Source organism: Piliocolobus tephrosceles, chromosome 14, assembly GCF_002776525.5.
Source record: "Piliocolobus tephrosceles isolate RC106 chromosome 14, ASM277652v3, whole genome shotgun sequence".
Classification (NCBI taxonomy): domain Eukaryota; kingdom Metazoa; phylum Chordata; class Mammalia; order Primates; family Cercopithecidae; genus Piliocolobus; species Piliocolobus tephrosceles.
Window position 1 is genome coordinate 13039693 of NC_045447.1, and position 23659 is coordinate 13063351.

A 23659-nucleotide genomic window follows, 5' to 3' on the forward strand; every position below is an offset into this window, starting at 1 on the left:
GTTTTGTAAAATTAAATATTTTTGTACCATCACATTTAATATTTTTATGGTATTTCATAACATTTAATCAGTCCCTGTGTTAGACCTAGGTTGCTCCCAAATTTGGGCTATTATTATTTTTTTTTTAATTTTGGAGATAGGGTCTAGTACAGTGGCACAGTCATAGCTCACTGAAGCCTCAAATCCCTGGGCTCAGGAGATCCACCTCAGCCTCTCCAGTAGCTGGGACTACAGGCATGCACCACCACACCCAGCTAACTTAAAAACTTTTTTTTGTTGAGATGAAGACTCACTATGTTTTCCCAGGCTGGCCTCAAACTCCTGGCCTCAAGTGATCCTCCTGCCTTGGCTCCCCCAAAGGGCTGGGATTACAAATGTGAGCCACCATACTCGGCCTGAGAAATGAATTATTACAACTTTACTTTACACCCAGATTTCACTGTAAATTTATAGAAGTGGATGTCAGTGGCTTCTACACACTGTGTTGCTGGGAGGTTTTGGAGATGGGAGCAGTCAGAGATTGTTTAATAGGCCATTGTCTTAGAAAGCAGCCCTCTGGGTTCAGGGGTAACTCCCTTTCCTCTACTAGACCAAGGGGGCCCACAGCTGTTTTCTTAAGGTTCAGCTTTCTAAGATTCCTTCCACCCAGTATTATGTGCCAGCATCTACTGATCAATAGCAGATGTGCCTATTAATTGAAAATTATTGGCATGGACAGGTGATAGGTAGTAGAGACTACAAGAATTATCTGCATTTCCTTCCATACTTTGATTTACCTAACACTTTTTTTTTTTTTTTTTAAAGAGACACAGGGATTCTCTCTGTTGCCCAGGCTGGAGTACAGTGCCATGGTCATAGCTCACTGGAGCCTCCAGCTCCTGGACTCAAGCAGTCCTCCCGCCTCAGCCTCCCGAGTAGCTGGGACTACAGGTGCACACCACCATGCCTGGCTTATTATGTTGCCCAGGCTGGTCTTGAACTCCTGGGTTCAAGCAGTCCCCTCAAAGTGCTGGGATTTGGGAGAATCGCTAAGTGGGGGCTACCATGCCTGGCCCTATTTAACACTTTTGAAATTAGAATTTTTTTAAAAAATGAATTTACTACCTATAATTTTAAAACACAATACCTTTTTGATGTAAATATAGTGTATTAGAGTTTAAAAGAACTGTGTATACTTCTATGTATATGCTTAAGTAGTTGTATATGTTTTAAGAATTTGTTTACTTACAAAGGTTTAAAAGCTTTATTTAAGTAGTGTAAAAAGGACTGAACGTATGTAAGCGAATGTATGTAAGAATTCAGAATCGGCAGAAGTGCTAATAAAATACCAGTTAGAGAAAAGATCAAATATACCCTGAAACTGAAATGAATCTCTACAGTGCTACAGCTGAACATAGAACATGGGAAGGAGAATGACTGGAAATGAGTGAAATGCCTCATACTAATGATAGAGAAGCACTAGATGTGATTAATCCACAAGCTGACAACAGCTGAAGAACATATCTAAAAATACGTGTTCCGCCTGGGAGCCCTGCACGGCCTCTGATGCTTCCCTCAGATCTCTCACCTCTCCTTCTGTCTGACCAAACACGCCTTTCAGAGTCAAAATAATAAGACAGTTTCTTATGCCTCTAATCCTTTCAATAACCATTAACAGATCACAGGAGCAGTCTTTTGAATCTGATCATTGGACCCGTTAGGTGTTATCTGAGAAGAACAAGATTATCATTTGGGTTGACAAAGAAATACATGAATAAATGTATAAAATGCTGCAGTGTTTTATTAAGGTCTGCCAGAAGAACCCTCTATGTGATGCAGGGTAGCTAGTATTCCTGGCTTCCAGTACTATTGAACCTTTGTCTCTTGTGTTTTCATAAATGTTTCAACAAAAATGTGAATCAGTAGTCACTGTCTTATCATCATAACTCAGAAATCTGAGTTTTTTTAATTTAAAAAAATTTTCTGCATATGAATGCCAGGTCATATGAGCTTTATTTAAGCTTACCTGTTTATAATTTGTTTTGAATTTTTTGGACTGTTGTTATATTAGAGTTCTACACATATCTTATTCCTGATTGTAATTTACTATTATATAATTATTAATAAGTACCTTTGCCTCCTGTGAGGCAGGTACATTTCTAATAAGCATTTTTCCTACATCACCTCTGATCCTTACAACAATCTTTCAAGGTATAACTGTTCCTACATTATATATTAGGAAACGGAGGTTCAGAGAGTGTAGGTGACCTGGTCATATCTGAGAAGTGGTATAGCCACGTACAACTCCAGGTCACTCTGACTCAAAGCCCATTTATCTCTTACTTGGTTTCAGGGATAACTGAGTGGAAACAGACCTGATAATAGAACAGATGAGTATGTGAAGCCTTATGCAAAAGAAACCCCAAACTTCCATCTTGGATAGCTAGACCCTTAAGACAGACTTTAACACTTTACTAAGGCTTTATCAGCTTTTCACCAGTATGTGGTGTTTTTTAAATGTTAAATTCACTGTTTCAGACTTCCTCCCCTCCTCCTGCCCCTTTGATCTTCCAGGCCCTCAGTACCGCCTAGAGAAGCAGAGCGAGCCCAATGTCGCCGTTGACCTGGACAGCACTTTGGAGAGCCAGAGCGCATGGGAGTTCTGCCTGGTCCGCGAGAACAGTACGTTGGCCGCCTCGCTCCGTGCCCGCTTTGTCCGTTGCAAACTTGCTTAGAAGTCATGTGTTTGGAAATGCTCACTGATCTGGTTTCCCTAGGCAGATTTGAAGTGACTGTTTTCCAAGGCAGACTGCAGTCTTCGTGCCAAAAGTATATTCCAAAGTGAAATGATTGATTTTGTGCTTTTTAGTAGAGAGGCTGCATCCTGTTTAGCACTTTGTGATTAATATTTTCCTGTTAAACTGTGTCTTCCTAAGTTGGGAGCATCCCTGGAAACAGCTTAGAAGTATGAGGCCTTTTCTGAAGCAAAGACTATTTCGTATGTAAAGCAACTGGCCCTGTCAGTATCACTATTCAGACATCAGGTTTCAGAGAATTTTAACCATTTGCTTATTCTAGCAGGAGGCAGTGTAGTGATTCCTTATGCTATGTTGAGAACTTTAAAACTTGTTAACTTTGTTCATTCTCTCTTCAGAGTTTCCAAATTGTGCATTTGCCATCCTCTCCTCCATACTCCCACTGACATAAGGGCAAGTGACGTGTGAAACTGCGCTTGAGGCAGCAGACTGTCTATAGTCATTCCTGCTTCGGGGCTTTTACACAGGCTGTTTCTTCCACCTGGAACGCTCCTTCCCCCATTCTTGTTAATAACTCTTTCTCATTCTTTGTCTCAGTTTAAATGTCCTGTCTTCAGAGAGGCCACCGTGATCTTCCTGTCCCCCATTGCTTAAAACTGATCCACCCCTCATTTGAGTTCCTCATTGTGTTCTGCCATACGGCATACTACTGTTTCTCCATTGTGTGTGTTTCTATCTATTCATTTATTTATTATTCTTATTTTTTAGAGGTGGGGTCTTACTCTATTGGCCAGGCTGCTCTCAAACTCTTTTTTTTTTTTTTTTTTTTTTGAGACATAGTCTCACTCTGTCACCCAGGCTGGAGTGCAGTGGCACAATCTCAGCTCACTGCAACCTTCACCTCCCAGGTTCAAGCGATTCTCCTGCCTCAGCCTCCCAAGTAGCTGGGACTACAGGCGCGTGCTGCCACGCCCGGCTAATTTTTTGTATTTTTAGTAGAGACGGGGTTTCACTGTCTCTATGGTCTCTATCTCCTGACCTCGTGATCTGCCCACCTTGGCCTCCCAAAGTGCTGGGATTACAGGTGTGAGCCACCGCGCCCAGCGGTTGAAACTCTTGGCCTCAAGCAATCCTTCTACCTTGGCTACCCAAAATGTTGGGATTACAGATGTGAGCCCCTGCACCCAACCCGTATTTAGAATTACATATTTTTCTCAGTGATTGTTTACTTAATCTCTCTCCCCTGCTAGATTGTCAGGTCTGTGACGGTGACCCTGGCCCATACCAAGTTACCCTTCATATAGATCTGCTATAGACTGTGTGCTGCAGGACCTCAGTAACCAAGGATTGAATGAGTGAATGGATGATAGGTATTTACTCACACCATTGACCCTCTCAACAAGATCAGGCTGCTTGCTTGCTCTTTGTTTTTTCTTTGTTGTTTTGGTTTTGGTTTGGTTTGGGGGTTTCTTTGAGACAGAGTCTTGCTCTGTCTGTCGCCCAGGCTGGAGTGTAGTAGTGTGATGGGGGCTCACTGCAACCTACACCTTCCGGGTTCAAGCAATTCTCATGTCTCAGCCTCCCAAGTAGCTGGGATTACAGGCATGCACCACCACTCCTGGCTAATTTTATTATTATTTTTTTTTATTTTTAGTAGAGATGGAGTTTTGCTATGTTGGTCTCAAACTCCTGGCCTCAAGTGATCCACCCACCTTGGCCTCCCAAAGTGCTGGGATTACAGGCATGAACCACCACACCGGCCTAGGATGCTACTCTTTGACTCAGGCCCCAGACAGCCTGTTCTGCAGAGCATGCACAAAATTCACCAGGAAGGTGAAATATGCTTTTGGCATTTGGCTGCAAATTCTCAAAGGCAGAAGGTTGCTGTCCCCACAGTCTGCAACCAGTTTATAAGTACCTTATGTGAATACACATAGAAATAAAAATCACTGATTCCCAAATGGTCCAAAAAATTCAAATGAGTAGTAAACATTTGTGAAAATGTTTATCTTTATCAACATTGTAAAATACAAACATTTTAGAGCCACATATCAAATAAGCCAGGTATTTCAAAGGGAGTCCTCATTGCTGGAGAGAATATAGAGAAATAGGCACACTCAAACACTGGGGTCTGTAGTATAACAGTATAATATAGCTGGAAATATCAAAAGACCTAAAAATGTCTTCTCCAGTCTATCTGTTTTTGGAAATTATTAAGGAGGCCGGGCAGGGTGGCTCTTGCCTGTAATCCAGCACTCTGGGAGGCTGAGGTGAGTGGATTACCTGAGGTCAGGGATTCGAGACCAGCCTGGCCAACATGGCAAAACCCCATCTCTACCAAAAATACAAAAAAAAAAAAAAAAAAAAATTAGCCAAGCGTGGTAACGGGTGCGCCTGTAATCCCAGCTACTCAGGAGGCTGAGGCACGAGAATCGCTTGAGCCCGAGAGGCAGAGGTTGCAGTGAACTCAGATCGCACCACTGCACGCCACTGAACTCACAACAGAGTGAGATTCCGTCTCAAAAAAAAGAAATGAAAAGGAGAAAAAGATCTAAAATGCAAGAAAGATTTATGTACAGTGTTTTAACAACATTATTTCTAATATCTAACATTGGAAGAGTAATCAGATAACTTATATCCCTATATTGGAAAATTAGGCAGCGTTTTACCTTTCTAGTAAAGGCAGACTAAGTACTTTGAACCAACTCTCCCACTGAAGGTAACTTAAAAAGCTGATTAAAATAAAGAAATGGCCATCCTAAAGTCGTCAAAGAGCACAAGATAGAAAAGAATCAATGACCATATCTGGGGAAAGATTGAAACAGAAGAGATTGACGCCTGCAAGCACTTTCACCCTGACATCATTTGCCTGGCTGGCAGTGGCAGCTTAAAGGTTGAGCTGGGTTGTTGATAGCCTTTACAGGAAAGGGGACAAAAGAAGTCCAGGGTTTGCCAGGGGTAGAAAGCCCAAAAGGAGGATAAATAGAAAACAAGTAGTAAGATGAAGATTTAAACGCAGACATATCAGTAAATGAACTAAAGGCTTTAGTAGTAGTGGTAGTAGTTGTTGTCTTTAAGATGGTTAGGATGGGTTTTTCTCAAATACCTAAAACAAGGATACTGAAAGTTTGAAGTAAAAGGATGGAGAAAGATGTTCTATGCAAATAGCAACTGAAATCTGGTGTAGCCATATTAGCATGAGGCAGAATACATTTTTAGATATAAAAACCATTACTTCATAATGATGAAAGGTTCAGTTTACTTGGAAGATTTAACAGTTCTAAACCTATATGCTTCAAAATATGTAATACAAAACTGAAGAATGACTAAGAAAAGTATACAGATCTCCAATCATGGAAGGAGATTTTAGCTCTCAGTAATTGAAACAGCAAATACATTTTTAAAAAATGTATAGTAGAGAAAATTTAAAACAACAGTTAAACTTAACCTCATGGACAGGTGGTACAGAGAATATTTTACCCTACAACTGCAGATACGTATTTCTTCCAATCACACATGAACGTTTCCCAGTATTGACCTTATACTATGCGATAAAGTAAATCTTACATATCAAAAGATCAAAATCATGTGTGATACATTCTCTGATCACAGTGAAATTAGGCTAGGAAAAAACAAGACAACTGGAAGGTCTGCATATGTTTGGAAATTGAGAAACAGGTTTCTGAACCCATGGTTTAAAAAAGAAATAATAGGCCGGACGCGGTGGCTCAAGCCTGTAATCCCAGCACTTTGGGAGGCCGAGACGGGTGGATCACGAGGTCAGGAGATCGAGACCATCCTGGCTAACACGGTGAAACCCCGTCTCTACCAACAATACAAAAAACTAGCCAGGCGAGGTGGCGGGCGCCTGTAGTCCCAGCTACTCGGGAGGCTGAGGCAGGAGAATGGCGGGAACCCGGGAGGCGGAGCTTGCAGTGAGCTGAGATCCGGCCATTGCACTCCAGCCTGGGCCACAGAGCGAGACTCCGTCTCAAAAAAAAAAAAAAAAAAGAAATAATAATAGAAATTAGAAAATATTTTGACTGAAAGATAATGAAAATTTGAGGATATAACTCAAATAGCATTTGAAGGAAATTTTACAGCCCTCTAATTCAAATATCACAAAAGAAGAAAGGCTGGGCAGGGCGCGGTGGCTCACACCTATAATCCCAGCACTTTGGGAGACCAAGGCCGATGGATCACCTGAGGTCAGGAGTTCGAGACCAGCCTGGCCAAAATGGTGAAACCCTGTCTCTACTAAAAATATAAAAATTAGCCAGGCATGGTGGCATGTGCCTATAATCCCAGCTACTAGGCGGGGCTGAGGCAGGAGAATTCCTTGAACCTGGGAGGTGGAGGTTGCAGTGAGCTGCGATTGTGCTACTATACTCCAGCCTGGGCAACAGAGGAAGACTCCATCTCAAAAAAAAAAGAAGAAGAAGAAGAAAGGCTGAACAGTAATGAGCTAAGCATTCAGCTCAAGTAATTGAAAAAAGAAATAGAAAAAGAAACCTGAAACGAATGAAAGAAAAGAAGCAATAAAGAGAAGAATAGAAATTAATGAAATAGAAATTCAGAAACATCAGAATAAAGAGCTGGTTCTTTGAAAAGACTAACAAAATTGATACACCTCCAAGGAAATGGATAAAAGCAAGGACGAGAAACACAGATAGTAATAGGAATGAAAAGGGCGTATACTGCAGATCCTGTCATTAAACAGTAAGATCCTGTCTTGTAAATAAATACAAGATTATTTTGAAAAAATTTATACCAAAAATATTAAAATTATAGGTGAACAAATTTATAGAAAAGGACAACAAAATTGACACAGGAAGAAATAGAAAACCTGAATATTCTCATAACTATTTTGAAAAGCGAATTAGTAATTAGGAACCTTCCTACAATGAAAATCCAGACCCACACGACTTCACTGGCTAGTTTCTACCGAAAATTTAAGAAAACAATAACTCCAATCCTATATCCGCTTTTGCAGAGAATAGAAAAAGAGGTTATTACCTCCAATTTATTTTAGGAGGCTATCATAATCTTGGTACCAAACTCAGTAAAGACCATACAAGACAGCAAATTTTCAGGCCAGTCTTAATATAGATGCAAAAATCCTAAACAAAATATTAATAAAGTGAATCTAACATTATATTGAAAAAACAATGTAACATTACCAAGTCGGGTTTATCTAGCAGTGCACATTTGGTTTAACTGTTATGTAATGTTAAGGGGAAAAAATGTCAAGACACCTAGAGTAATCCCAACTATGTAAAAACAAAGAAAGTAAAACTGGAAAGGAAATGTTAATAGTGGTTGTCACTGGTTGGCAAGATTGTGGGTAATTCATTTTCCTTCCCGTTTATATTTGTTCATTCCAGAGTTTCTACAGTGAGCATGCATGACTTTCTAAGAAGGAAAAGCAAACAAGAAATAAGGGCAGGTCTACATAGATAAAGATCGTATAGTGAGACGATGTCTTAGTGTAACAATCCTTGTGACATTTGAAATTTCATACCATTTCTAGTACCACAACATAGTGACCCAAAGGAAAAGTTACACCAATACACTCCTGTGTGACTTGCTTATTGGAACTTTTACCCCGTAGAAATGAACAATCCCTCCCTCTGCCCCTGTCATTTTTTTTCATTCTTTAAAGTCTGTCATCTTAAACATACTTGAGGAACTAATTCGTAGGTAGGAACTTTATAGTGGATTCTCTTTCAAAATGTTGATTCCTTGTTATACAAACAAAGTGGTATTTATTAGAATCTTGGTAAATTTCTTGGATATTTAATACTTATACATGTAAAAAAATTTCAGGTAACTGAAATGTCTGTAGTGAAAATGAAGTCTCACTTCTTACATCCCCTAATTTCCCTCCCAGAGACAATAATTGTTCCTGGTTTCTTCCATCTCTTTCCAGGGGTCATCTATGCTTATGCAAGCACATTTTGTGTATGTATGTATGTATGTATCGTAGGTGTGTGTACACACAAGCACACTCATACACACTCATTTGCATTCCTCCCTTTTTTGAAAACACAAATGGGGGCCTGGTGTGGTGGCTCACGCCTGTAATCCCAACACTTTGGGAGGCCAAGGTGGGCGGATCACGAAGTCAGGAGATCAAGACCATCCTGGCTAACACGGTGAAACACCATCTCTACTAAAAATACAAAAAAAAAAAAAAAAATTAACCAGGCGTGGTGGCGGGCGCCTGTAGTCCCAACTTCTCAGGAGGCTGAGGCAGGAGAATGGCATGAACCCAGGAGTCGCAGCTTGTGGTGAGCCGAGGGCACACCACTATACTCCATCCTGGGCAACAGAGCGAGACTCCGTCTCAAAAAATAAAAATAAAAACACAAATGATAACAAACATTAGTGTTCTGCATTTTTATCATTTTTAACAATATAGAGATTATTCCACATTAATCCTCATATTGTTCCACATATAAATTCACTAATTTTAACTACCATGCAGTATTCCACAGTATATTGTGATTTCAAATTAATTTTTTTGTTTGTTTGTTTTTGAGACAGAGTCTCATTCTATTGCCCAGGCTGTAGTGCAGTGGTGAAATCACAGCTCACTGCAGCTTTGTTTGTTTTTGAGACAGTCTCATTCTGTTACCCAGGCTGAAGTGCAGTGGTGAGATCACAGCTCACTGCAGCCTTGACCTTCCTGGCTCAAGCAGTTCTCCCACCTAAGCCTCCTAAGTAGCCGTGATTACAGGCACACACCACCACACCTGGCTAGTTTTTTTTTTTTTTTTTTTTGTAGAGATGGTGTCTTGCTGTGTTACCCAGGCTTGCTTCTGCCTCCCATAGTGCTGGGATTACAGGAGTGAACCAGCACACCCAGCCACAAATTAGTTTTTCTGAAAAAAGATAAGCCCTGTTTTCTAATATTAGGAAAGAGAAGCTGTGAGGGTTGGTGAATAAAGCCTTGAAATCTGGGCTCTAGTTCCCACTCTACTTCTGAACACGAACATGGTCTTAATTCAGTTATGTGATCTCTCTGAGCCTCAGCATCCTCATCTTAAAGGATTTGCAAGATACTTGCCATTACTTTTTGACACTCTGAGTCAAAATCATTGTGTTAATAAAAGAAGCCCTACCAGCACTTACAAAGATCACAATCAACGGAATCATAATTAGTCTTTGTAAAATGGAAGTAAATTATAAAAACAATTTATTATTTTAAAGGCTTTTAAGAGGATTTTTTAAGTAGGAATTCCAACTAAGAACTACATTGTTTTCTAGTAGCTACCTATTAAGAAGGTGGATTGAGGCAAAGAAAAACATTCCAAAAGCAGAATTGTTTTCATTTCTGTTTATATGTTTGATTAGAACAGGCTCCCTATCCTTAAAGCCATTGTAGATGTGGACTAAATTCTGATCATGTATTATGCCGTCCTTAAAGAGAATGTGCTGTCAAGCCAGACTGCCTCAGTTCACATCCTGGCCTTGCCACTTACTAGCTGTGTGACCTCGGGCAATTTACTTAACCTTTCTTGGGTAGTTTATCTGCCCTCATGAGATTGATAGGATTCAGTAAGCTCTAATCATCATACAGGTCCTAGTACAGCACATAATAAGTACTCAATAAATGTTAACTGTAATTAATAAATAATGGAAGAGCAGCATTCTGTGTCTGTCTCGTAGAGCAGATGGGACACAGGTGTTGAGGTTTGGAGTCATAGACCTGGCAGAGCCCTGGAGGAGATGTATGTTGATGAGAGGGGAGTGACCCAGAATGGAGAGGGAAGGAGAGTGGGGAGAGGGCAGGTCTGTAAGTCTGTGTCCTAGGACCAGAGAACTTAGAAGCTGGGTACTTTCCAGCAAATATTTTTTGTTGTCCCAGAATGGGTGTATGATTTATAGATAAAACCATTTGTTTGAGAAGTCTGTTTGCCATAAGGGTGGATAGAAGCCTTTCAGTTTTTCTTCCAAGGAGGGATGAGGCATAATATTTTATATCAACCACATCAGTGAGTGTTTTTTTGTTATTTCTTTTTTATTTATTTTTCTTTCTGTGTACCCAGTCCTGCAGAAAAGGGTGTTTTTAAAAATTATGTATTCGGGCCTAATATTGTAAGGCATTGTGCTGGGCACTTTGCAAATGCTTTCTCTTTCAATTTTCATGGCTACCCTACAAGATATTATTCTCATTGTGAAGAGAGGTTATGACTTGCTTGCAGTTATCCAGCCAGTAAGTGATAAGACCAAAATTTTAAGACAGCTTTCTGATTCCAGAGTCCACCCTGAGATTGTTGATAGAAACAACCTGAATTTTCAGTCCTAAAAATGGCGATTACAATTGTCTTTATATGCTATGAGAGAGAAGCTTACAAATGAAGCGGATATGACAAGAGTTTCTGCCTAGGGACTGAGAGCTAACATTTGTGCTTGGATCTTGGCCTAAATAAGAAAATGACAAGCCAAAGTCCTTGAGCTTTCCAGTTTGGATTCTTGTTGGATAATCTACTATATCCTTCAGCCAACTGCCTGCTAGAAGCTGGAATCATACCAGAAGGAAGCCCAAGTACATTATGAGGGGGATATAACATTACAAGACTTCTATTCTTGTCCGAGCTTCTATATAAATCCTAGCACCAAACTGAGCCTCAATTCCCTTGTCTGCCAAGTGTTGCCAGTGACCTTTCCCACCAACCATGTGGAGGTAGTCCAAGCAGGTCCTTAGAAGAAGGGTGCTGCTTGAACCAACTTATTCTTTCCACAGCTTTAAGAGAGAGAGTGGCATTTCCCATCATCAGGGCCAATATAAGCCTGAAATTAAACTGGCTTTATGGAATACGAACAAAGTGTCAGACACCATCTTTCTGTTTTATCCCTGACTTGTCTGTCGTTCATAGTGCTTAAAGCGTAGTCATTAGAATCAGGCAGACCTTGGGTGAACCACTTGCAGCCTCTGACAGTGGACAAATTATGTCATCTCTGATTTCATGTTTAAATGGAGGTGAATGAATCTTTCACAAGGATTTGGTGAGAATTAAATGAGATATAAGTGCTCTTATTATAACAACCTTTTCGGCCATGTAGTCATCATCCTTGTTTTATAGAAGAGGAAACTGAGGCGCAGAGGGGTGAAGTGATTTGCTAATATCACATGAACAGTAATGAGAGGCCTGGAAAACTGTCTTTTATTCATTGAGTCTGGTGAAAGAGCTGAATCTAATTATTGTATTTCCTAAATAGAAGTTGCTGTAGAGAGAGACCAGTTGCTCTGTAAACATTAATTCAGCTTCCTTTGATCTTCTTTCGTTTTGAAGGAGATTCACAGAATGTTTAAGATCATCCATTATTTCAGCACCTTATTGAAATTCTCATTTCCTAATTTTAAGGTTATATTGAGAAAGGGCCTTAACTCACCAGGTAGGTAGTCACCCAGGAGGGTGGACTATGGGAGGGAAGAACATTCAGAGGTCTTAGTCTGAGAGCCCTCCTTTACCTCCTTAATTTTCCCCGAGGCCCCAGGAAAGGAGGCAACTCCTAGGAGCTGCCCGGATTACCTGACTGCCCTTCCATGGGCTCCTTACAGTTCTTACCCTTACTCCTCTCTGAGCACTGATTCCCCTAAATGGATTTACCAAGTCCCACACTGGACTGTGACCACCCCTCACACTGGAGAGGAACCCAGTCTGAGTCCCCTCCTCATCCTGGTGTCTGTGACCAGGCCCGGCTCTTTCCCCCTGATAAAGTGAGCCTCCTGAACCCCTCACATCACCAGGCTTCTCACTGGACCAAGTACAAGATGGCTTTTAAGGAGAACTTGGGTTTGAATAAGCATCTTTAAGGGTAGGGGTTTCTTTGTTGGACTACCACCACCACTACTAAATAGAAACAGAGAGAGGGAAGAAGCAGCTGTAGAAAGAGGATGAAAATCTGCTTTATCCTGGTGTGCTTCCTGACCCTCTTTGTGATGCTTATTTATAATGGGCTGATTCTTCCTCCTGTGTGTGCTCTTTGCCAGCTCTGGAGACTCCCTGGTAGTTCGCGCTGCTTCTGGAGGCTTTGCCTCCTTCAGTTACAAATTACTGATCTCTCCAATTTCTATCGTGTGACTTAAACACCTCCATTATTATACCACAACAGCAGTCTTCAAATACACGAGAAAATGTGATGATGCAAATAAACTCTTATTTACAAATGAAAGTGACTTGTGATGTTCGTTTTACATATTTTAGGTTGAGTTATTGCTGAAAGCCAGTTACCTGTCTGGCTTTAGCGGGGAGGTCTTTGCCATAAGGAATTTTCTGTAGGGTGAGGATTTTTATCCAAGTCGATACTGCATAATAGCTCCCTGTTTGCTGCACGCTATTAGAGTTTAAATGAAACAGAAACATTATTCGCCACATAAGAATACCTGTGAGTCCATGTCTTCCTCTCTGGTTAATGTGGGCTGGTTGGCACTGTAAAGGCAGGATGTTTGGCACCACTGCGTAACCTTGTACAAGTCCTCCTTCTTTGTGGGCCTCATTTCTCCTGCTGCAAAATGTAAAGTTGTTGTGAGGCTTAAACCATTGAAACAAGTCAATGAGATTGTGTACAGTAAAAGCGCAGAGTGAACTGCAGTGCACTATACAAGTGTTCACCATTACTGAGTATCTCTGCCTGACACTCAGAGGCCAACCAACTATCACATACACCATAGCTAGTCTGAGCATGTGTGTGGTGACCCTTTCCCTCCCTGTGATTCCTGTTTTCTTTTCCTCTAGCCCCTTAGGCTTCCCATAGGCCCCTCTGGGCATTGGCCAGCACCAAAGGTAGCTGACACCTGGGGCAAAAAACTGTGCTGACCTGTCTTGAAGCAAACTTGTGCCTTGTCCACAGCTACTTTTCAGTAATGAGTGTCTGAACTGTGCTGTGTGGGCTGAGAAGTTCCGCATGATTTGTATTTTTCACTCTCTTCTTTCTCTAAAAGTTCCGCCCTTTCCATTTTATCATTAGGTAGTAATTAGTATTCAAGGGAAATTGGTCTTAATATATTAAAATTGGTTTAAGTGCATTTAGACCTGTACCACAGCCAATGTCTTATTGGAAAATGTAATTGGGGACTCTGTGTATGTAATTAATTGAATTACAATTAAGAACTTTCATTAAGCGATACACTGGTACATTAGAGCAGTAAGGAAGCATGTTTGATGAGCCACAAACCCTGTCTGGGCTCTAAGTGAGGGCATGGAGATTTGCATCCCTCTGATAGGCTCCTGGCCCCAGAATTTGCCCTGAAGGTCCTGACTAATGGTTTGGTAATGCATCAGGTGATATTTCTGCAGTGACTCTGAATGGGAGGTGGGATTCTTCCAGTGGATGTGCCCTCATTCGCTGACTCTCAAGTCAGGGAAAGGGACACCTTGGTGTTGATCAGATGTTACAGTTCTTAGATATTTTGCCATGTAAATTGTCAAAAATGCCATGCTCCTGAGAAGACCCCATTACTTTTCCTGGGCTTTGAACATGGACAAAGACATTGAAGAAAGAGGAAATAATGGGAATTCTGTCCAAGCAAACCCATGATGAACCATTGGTCCAGACCCTTCAATGGTCATGCTTCATCCTGTAAAGGGTATTGGATTCACTTTGGACACATATTTGTTCGTGCATTCCCCAAATATTGATTGAGCCCTCCTCTGGGCCAGCTACTGTGCTGAGACTTAGCCCCACATTATAGAGCCCACAGTTATGATCAGAGTGCTACAAAGGGTAGAAAAGTGTGCATAGCAGGGGACTAGAGCAGGTGAGAAGAATAAGAGAAGGCTTGAGTCAGAAAAAAAATAAGATAGTCCAATAATGAGTAAGAAAAGAATGTTCCAGGCCAAGGGACTGCTCATCTGAAGGCTTTGAGATGAGAAGGAGCTTGGGGTATTTAGGAATGAATAAATGGAATGGAATGAGGGAGAGTGTGCTGAAAGATGAGACTGAGGGATAGCAAGGGTCTAAGATGCAGAGCCTTGTAGGCCCACCTTCCATGATCTGCTCTTTTTTGACATTCTACAGACCTGAAACTGTTTCTTTCTGACTACCTCATAAAACAAGATTACCTTGATTTATTGAAGGGGGTCTGAAATCTCCATGTGGAAAGTCCTCCAGCCTGGCTGGCTCTGGCTCCAAGAGTTTAATCAATTAAGCACTGACAGCAAAGATCCCTACCCCGGTGGTAGCGTGGCAGATTCTAGTGAAGGGTATATCCTACTGCGTGATCCCGATGGCTTTAAAGAGATTACTGCAGAGCGGTGGGCAGGCGGGGGGCGTGAACGTGTGTGTGTGTTATAGTATATCACCTATTGATTGCTTTTTAGAGACCAGCAAAAATGACTAGTAGCCAAAGGGAAGTGTTTAATAGAAGAGAAGTTTTGGGCTTATGAGGCTTTGGGGACTTAAAAGGCCTCTGGAAAAAAAATGTGATGGATGCAGAACACTAAGGAAGAGTTTTCCCTGTGACTCACTTATGCATCCAGCTTTGAGTCTTACCGAGGGAGTGGGGAGTTAGGTTTTATCCCTGATTTCTTTGCTCTGGCACAGCCAGGCATGACTGTGTTCTCGTTAGATACCATTACAGCCTATGGAGTTACGCATTTCCAGCCCATCTGAAGAACATTTTTATTCATGGAGGTTATGTGGTGGCTAAAGGTGCAATTTTGGAATTAGACTTGGGTTCAGTTTCTAGCTCCAGCTTGTACTGTTTGTATGACTACCGTAGCAGAATGACATTCGGAGCCTCATTTTTCTCACCTGTAAAAAGAGGATAATATCCAACTTAAAGGGGCATTGGGAAAAATGGAATGAGATGACGTCTTCAAAATGCCGAGCATCGTGTTGGCATGCTTTGGTAAGCACTCAGTGTGTGTTAGCCGTCATCACAGTTGTTCAGGCAGAACCCCTGTCCTCGACAAACCTAGTCTGTTGGCAAGTCTGAATGGAAAACTAGGAAAGGTATGTTAGGTGCTCTTAGCCAAGATAAATACAAGGGGTGGTGTGCAGACCTCAGGTACTGTTAATGGTTTACCTGTATTGCATCAAACTTCACTCATTCCATCAGCAGCATTTATTGAACATCTACTGTGTGACCATGTGCTTTATAGAATGGGATGTTCCTGCCCTCAGGCTCCTTGTCCAGATACTTACCATGTAAGAGACTTATCAGAAGAACCTTCAACAAAGGGCTATAGCGCTTCAGGAGAGAGACAGGGGAGGTTCCATTTGGACTAGACCTTGAAGCATATAGATTTTAGAGCATAAAGGACATCTGACCAAATGGTAGAACCCGAGCAAAGTCCAGTTTAGCTGAAGCAGGGCTTCTGCGTTGGGAGTAGCAATAAGACTTCAAGATAGAGTGGAGCAGAAAAGGGTTTATATACTTCTCACTGTCAGTCACTTGTACTATTTTACTTAATTGTGTGCCAGGTTCTGAGCTAGATACCGCCCCACTTTTGGAGAACCACTCCCACCCCTACCATTTTCTTTTCCACCATTCCACTTCAGACCCTGTGCCAAAGGCAAACACTTGGTGTTCCCTGTGTATATCCTCATGTTTTGTGGACTTTATGTTTTTTCCTATACTATTCCTCCTGTCCTCCTTCCCATCACCTGGGAACGCTGCCATCCCCCTAAGCTCTGGAAGCACTAGCACAGCACCTGGCATATGGCCAGTAACTGTTTGCTAGTCTGGAAGGAACGGTCAACAGGATTGTGCTGTGGACACAGGTGAGGATGTAACAGAGGCCATTGATCTTCCAATTGAGTTCTAGAGTTGGCGTAGATCTTTTTAGAGAAGAGACACTGAAGTTGCTTTAATTTATAACTAGATTGGGGCCTTTTAGACTTTGTGTAAGACTCCTTGAACTGTAAAATGAATGTTAAAGTCCTGTGCAGTTTGCATCTATGAATACGAGGAATCTTCCGGTAACATACAGTGAGTTCATCTGAGCTTTGATTTAATGATTAGTCCTATTTGTTTGACCTCTAAGTGTCTCCCTCAGTTCCAATTAAATCACATATATGAAAACACTTTTAAAACTATAAAACAGTATTTATAATTAGCCTTGGTCTGATCACCTGAAAGTAAACCTATTGCTTTTATGTGTGTGCAGACTTTGCAGCTGTGTTTGTTGTCAGGTTGTAACACATATACACAGCTATAACTGCACTCTTGTTTCCCATTATTATCATCCAAATAGATATCAGGGGCAATGAAAACATGGCATTATAACCAATAAAGTCAGCAGTTCTCAAACTTTTTGGTCTTAGGACCTCTTTATACTCTTAAAAGTCATTGAAGACCCCAAAGAGCTTTTGTTTTGGTTTGGTTTGGTTTGGTTTGGTTTGGTTTGGTTTGGTTTGTTTTGTTTTGTCTTGTTTTGTTTTGTTTGAGGCGAGGTGTTGCCCTGTCGCCAGGTCTCACCCAGGATAGAGTGCAGTGGCAAATCAGCTCACTGTAGCCTCAAACTCCTGGGCTCAAGGGATCCTCTCACATCTACCTTCCGAGCAGCTGGGACTACAGGTGTGCACCACCATGCCCAGCTGATTTTTTTTCTTTTGTAACTTTCAGTAGAGATAAAGTCTCACTATGTTGCCCAGGCTGCTCTTGAACTCCTGGCCTCAAACAGTGCTCCCGCTTTGGCTTCCCAAACTGCTGGTATTACAGGTGTGAGGCACTGCACCTGGCCAAGCTTTTATTTGTTGAGTTATATCTATTGTATTAAAAATAAAAATTAATTAATTTTAAAATATTTATTGAGAAAAACAGTAATTTCATTAATGTTAATGACAGTTTTGTTTATTTTATTTTATTTTTTTTGAGATAGGGTCTCTCTCTGTCACAAGGCTAGAGTGCAGTAGTACAATCACAGCTCACTGCAACCTCCACCTCCTGGGCTCAAGCAATCCTCCCACCTCAGCCTCTCCAGTAGCTGGGCCCATAGGAGCACACTGCCAAGCCTGACTACTTTTTTTTTTTTTTGTATTTTTTGTAGAGATGCAGTTTTGCCATGTTGCCCAGGCTGGTTTTAAACTCCTGAACTCAAGTAATTCATCCGTCTTGGCCTGCAGAAGGGCTGGGATTATAGGAGTGAGCCACCATGCCTGGCCCAAATGACAAATTTTATGAAAAGTAATTATTATTTCTTTTAAAAAAAGTTTTCTGAGACAGGGTCTCACTCTGTTGCCCAGGCTAGAGTGCAGTGGCGTGATCATCTCACTCTGTTGCCCAGGCTAGAGTGCAGTGGCGTGATCACAGCTCACTGTAGCCTCAACCTCCTGGGCTCAAGTGATCATCCCACCTCATCCTCCTCAGTAGCTGGAACCACAGGCACCCACCACCACAACCAGCTAATTTTTGTATTTTTTGTAGAGACAGAGTTTTGCCGTGTTGCACAGGTTGGTCTCAAACTCCTAGACTCAAGCAATCCACCTACCTCAGCCTCCCAAAGTTCTGGAATTATAGGCATAAGCCACCGCACCTGGCCTAAAATTTTCTTTTTTTTTTTTTTTTGAGACAGACTCTTGCTCTGTCACCCAAGCTGGAGTGCAGTGGTGCAATCTCAGCTTCCTCTGCAATCTCCACCTACTGGGTTCAAGCGATTCTCCTGCCTCAGCCTCTAGAGTAGCTGAGATTACAGGCATGCGCCACCATCCCCAGCGAATTTTTTGTATTTTTATAGAGACGAGATTTTACCATGTTGGCCAGGGTGGTCTCAAATTCCTGACCTCAAGTGATCTACCCACCTCAGCCTCCCAAAGTGCTGGGATTATAGGCATGAGCCACTGCACCCAGCCAGGCCTAAAATTTTTAATGAAAAGAGTGTCATTATTTTATCTTATTGCAAATTTCTGTAATGTCTGGGCTTATAGAAGACACCTGGATTTTCATATCTGCCTCTGAGTTCAGTCTGCTACAATATATTGCTTTGGTTAAAGTATATGAAGAAAATTTGGCCTGACCCAGATATGTTGTTGAAAAAGGGAAGAATATTTCAATAGCGTTTTCAGATAATTGTGGGTATTAATTTTTGTTACTATACCAAAACTCAAATGGTTTCTTTTTTTGTTTGGTTCTTGTTTTTTTGTTTGTTTTGTTTTGTCTTTTGAGACTGAATTTCATTCTTGTTGCCCAGGCTGGAGTGCAATGGCATAATCTTGGTTCACTGCAACCTCCGCTTCCCGGGTGTAAGCAATTCTCCTGCCTCAGCCTCCCAAGTAGCTGATATTACAGGCATGTGCCACCACACCCAGCTAATTTTCATTTTTAGTAGAGACGGGGTTTCACCATGTTGGTCAGGCTGGTCTTGAACTCTTGACCTCAGGTGATCCGCCCGCCTCGGCCTCCCAAAGTGGTGGGATTACAGGCATGAGCCACTGCGTGCAGCCAAAGCTTTTTATTCCTTTGTGCACTTGTAAGAGAATGGACATGGAAAAAGCAAGTCATGCCTTGCTGTTGTTACAAAAATAGTATTACAATTATGGACCCTGAAGGGGACTTGGGAATTCCCCACCACCACCACCATAGGTCCCAGTCTGCACTTTGAGAATCACCGATTTAGAGTTTACAGTTATGCAACTCAACGGTCTATTACAGTGCCGTTGCTGTAGGAGCGTGGTGAGGTAGGCAGGACAGGAACAGCCTTTAGCCACTTGAGGGAAGGGAAAGAAGGCACGTGGACTCCAGAATCCAACAGATCTGTCCCAGTTTCACCTTTCCTAACAGTGGAACCCTGGGCAAGGTTTTGACCCAGTCTTGACACTTTGAGTGAGAGTTTGAATCTCTATCTCTGAACTCATATTCCATGTTCTTTCTAATGTTATTCAGCCCCAAGGCGGCCTCCCAGCCCTTGGCTGCCTCACAGCACCTTCTCTTTCTTGGCTGCAGGCCCTAGACTCCACCTGCCTCCTTCCTCAACTCCTCTCTGCTTCCCTTTGCCTGCCGTGGCCTCTTTTTGCCATTTTTCACTGAAGACAGGTGCCAGGCCTCATTCCTCAGTTCCCCTTTCCTGATTTTGTACTCCCAAGAATTAAGCTTCTTCCCTTCCTGGGTTTTCTGCTTGTCCTCCATACCTTCCTACATTGTGATTGTCATTCTTCTGGAGCCTTGTTGTCAGCCCATTTGAGCTGTGGTGCTCAAGTCACTATTAGGCCCCACCCCAAAATTTGATCTATCACAATACATCTTTGAGTTATTGCAGCTTGAGCATTTTGACACAATACATTATGGTAATCCATGGCATATAGAGACATTAACACTCCCGACTTTGACAAAATACATTGTGAAGTCTTTAAAGGCACCATAACAATTTATCTTGTCATTCACGAGGAAACCCAGTTCAGCATTAATGTAGATGAACACAGTGTGGCTTTTGTTTCATTTAATTGCTTGTGACCTTTTTAATTGCTAATTTAACAAACTACCAACGGGTTATATTTCAATTAAATTAACAGGCAGTAGTTCTTGTTTTTTCAGTATGTTTATTTTTAAGATGTTCTGGTTCTCTCTACTTTTCACTTGGAGTTGCTAAAAATGTCTTCTTGGCTGGGCGCGGTGGCTCAAGCCTGTAATCCCAGCACTTTGGGAGGCCGAGGCGGGCGGATCACGAGGTCAGGCGATCGAGACCATCCTGGCTAACACGGTGAAACCCCGTCTCTACTAAAAATACAAAAAAAATTAGCCGGGCGTGGTGGCGGGCGCCTGTAGACCCAGCTACTACTCGGGAGGCTGATGCAGGAGAATGGTGTGAACCGGGAGGCGGGGCTTGCAGTGAGCCGAGATTGTGCCACTGCACTCCAGCCTGGGCAACAGAGCGAGACTCCGTATCCCAAAAAAAAAAAAAAAAAGTCTTCTCTTGAACAGAAGTGGACTTTTTAATGTGAAGTTTATAGTAGAGTAATTTTAATATGCAGATGGTACAATATCAAGCATCTTTCATCTTTCATGTGTGTTTGGGTTCATTCCTTTCCAGAAGGATACAAGCAGTAAACGTATACATGCAAGTCATAGAACTTATCTGGTCCCAAAAATATGCTTTTGGAATAATGAATGCTTTGCTTCAGGTGTTTGTCTTTAGATCAAGTGTCTATTGCAGGCACCATTTATTAGGCACTTCTTTCTACCTTGTGCTATTTTGTGGCCTATAGCTAATTTGTAAGCTCCTGAGGATCAGAAACCCTGCTTTATCCTCACCAGTGTCCCCCACAGTCTAGCATACTCCTGGCATGGGGAGGGAAGTGGTTGTACATTGCATGTACAATAGACCTGACCCCTCCAACAAGTGGTACTCCTGAGCCTACTTTGAGAAATGACACTGGAGGCCGGGCACAGTGGCTCACGCCTGTAATCCTAGCACTTTGGGAGGCCAAGGCAGGTGGATCACTTGAGGTCAGGAGTTTGAGACCAGCCTGGTCAACATGGTGAAACCCCATCTCTACTAAAAATACAAAAAATTAGCCGGGCATGGTGGCTCACGCCTGTAATCTCAACTATTCAGGAGGCTGAAGCAGGAGAATCGCTGGAACCCGGGAGGTGGAGGTTGCAGTGAGCCAAGATCTCATGATTGCACTCCAGCCTGGGCAACAAGAGCGAAACTCTGTCTCAAAAAAAGAAAGAAAGAAATAACACTGGAACTCCAAACCCAACAGTTGATCCTGTTCATCAGATAACCTCCTTTGGAGTGAGCAGCATGAACTGGAGGCGAGTACAGGACTATTCCTTCCCCACTCCTTCAGGTGCTGTTGTCCTTCTGATCATAAATGCAAACATGCCCCTTGTCGGCTGGGGCAAGGCTCAGAACTCCCCCAGGTACCCAGGGGACTTAAGTCCTCAAATGGGATATGAATTTACACTATCAGATAGTAGAAGGTCAATGCAAGAAGCATTAGTGGGTTGAGCCAGCTCCAGCTATGTAAGTCTTGTACAAAATTAATACAAGGATATTGACAAGCCTTTCTGGTTATTTCATAGCTTTAAGACCTCTACTAAAATCCTATCATCTCATCTGCCCATTATTAACATTTCAGCAAAATATAAAGTTTTCATTAATCTCCCACAGCAAATTTAGGAGCGAAAACTGGCACTTGTTTGAGCTTTTAGGACTACATTAGCTGGTGTATTAAACAAAATATGTCATTCTTCAGTAGCTTCTGTAAGAAGCTAAATCAATTTCCAGCCATATTTATGCACCACTTTATCTAAAAGCATCTGAATTATCATTTATAGCTAAGATGCTTTATTAGCAGCTGGCATTGAAATTGCTCAGTAAAAAATTATATGTCACGTTATAGTAATTTTTAAATTGGTTTTAATCCAACATCATAAAATGTAAAAATCTTAAGTGTGGGTTTTTTTTTTTTTAGTAATTGGCATTTTAGCATAATGAGCTGTTACCTCTTTCCAAACCAAATACCTGCAATATTTAGAAAACACTAATTAGTAAAGCAAACAGAAGTTCTTGAGCTCAGAGCTAAGTTGTATCTAATAATAGCATTTTCTCAGAAAAGATGACTTGAAATGATTTTTAAAACATTAAGTGATTTTAATATTTTACCAAAATACTCTGTAATTCTCATGTATAAGAAGTTCTAAAATAGAAATAAAACATGTTTTGACAGTTATGTTTCAGTAAAAATGAAGACTGGAAAAAGTGAATGATTATTCTAAACTCCAAATCTTAGCCAGCCTCTCAGTTTGGGATGTGGATATTACCCAGGAGAGAATGGTAATCAGGATCATGGCATCTCTGTCCAAAATCATAGGCACTGCAAAGAAAGGAAACGGGCTACCCAGTGGCCCTTGCAGATGTGGAGTGAAGCTCTGCAGTGTCCTGGAGGTGTGGTGTTGGTTAAGTCACTCTGTCTCTCTGACCCTCACCTTCCTGTGGACATGGCAGCTGGTATTCAGTACATGTTTATTGAACTCTTGCTTTATCCTCTGAGTGGTAGCACCGGCAGTGTCTGAGTTGCAGTGATGAGAAAGCAGTCCCTGTGCTCTTGGGGTTTACAGTCTAATGGCAGAGACTGGCAATTACTCCTTGTGGTAACTGTTCTGAAGGAAAATGCAGGGTACGGGGACAGAAGGAACCAACTAGTGTCAGGGGCTTACAGCCAGAGAAGGCTTCCCTGGAGTGTCACTGGTGCTCTGCTCGTCAGGAGGAAAACAGGGAGGGGCCAGGAGAGAGTGAGATGGGAAGAAGGGTGACCTGGGCAGAGAGGAGGACAGCATGTGCAAGGTGCAAGATACTTTGAGATGGGATTCTGCCAGAAGCACTTAGTGAAGGGCGAGGCCTCGTCCTTACTGAAGGAAAGCACTATTGTGGGCGCTGGGATGGTCCAGGTTGGGAATTACTGTAGTGTTTGCAAATAGAACACAAATTTCCTAATAAATGAGTTCACTGTGAAAGCATCAGACACCAACTTTGACTTAAAATACTTGCTCTGTAAACAGTAATTGTGGGAAGGAAAAGCATATCATTGTCAGGCTACCAGTTTGTCACAAAATTTTCCAGTTTTATACCCAAATCTAGAGTTTACCATTCCCCCAGCTCCGTCCTAAAGAGTTCTCTCTGGGTTTCCCTGTGGAACCGTCTCTGAGTGCTCAACATGAGGCCTAGAGCACCCTACTCTGGTCAGCCTCTGCGAGATAGGCTTCTCCCCTCCCAACCCACTCTACCCCCTGCACTGGTGATGGCACCAGCAGCTGCACCTGCAGAAGTCTACATTTCAAAGCCCAGGGACCAAGAGATAGTTCAACTTTGCTTAATGTAACCTTAGCATGTGACAGCCTCCCAAAGCCTCGGAGTTCTCATCTGTAATATGGAAAATTATAAGACCTTCAATGCGATAACGTGTGAAATGCTTAACACCAAGCCTGGCACATGGTAAGCACTCATATATACTAGCTAGTATTTATTTAG

At 41.9% G+C, this 23659-nt stretch overlaps 1 protein-coding gene across 1 annotated transcript in view; it reads left to right on the top strand.

Moving 5' to 3' along the window:
• MAPKAP1 (MAPK associated protein 1) overlaps window positions 1–23659 on the top strand; it is a 278059-nt gene that overhangs the window by 205899 nt on the left and 48501 nt on the right. The window contains 1 exon segment of the mRNA XM_023217139.2: window positions 2554–2661. Within this exon segment, the coding sequence (XP_023072907.1) occupies window positions 2554–2661 (108 nt within the window).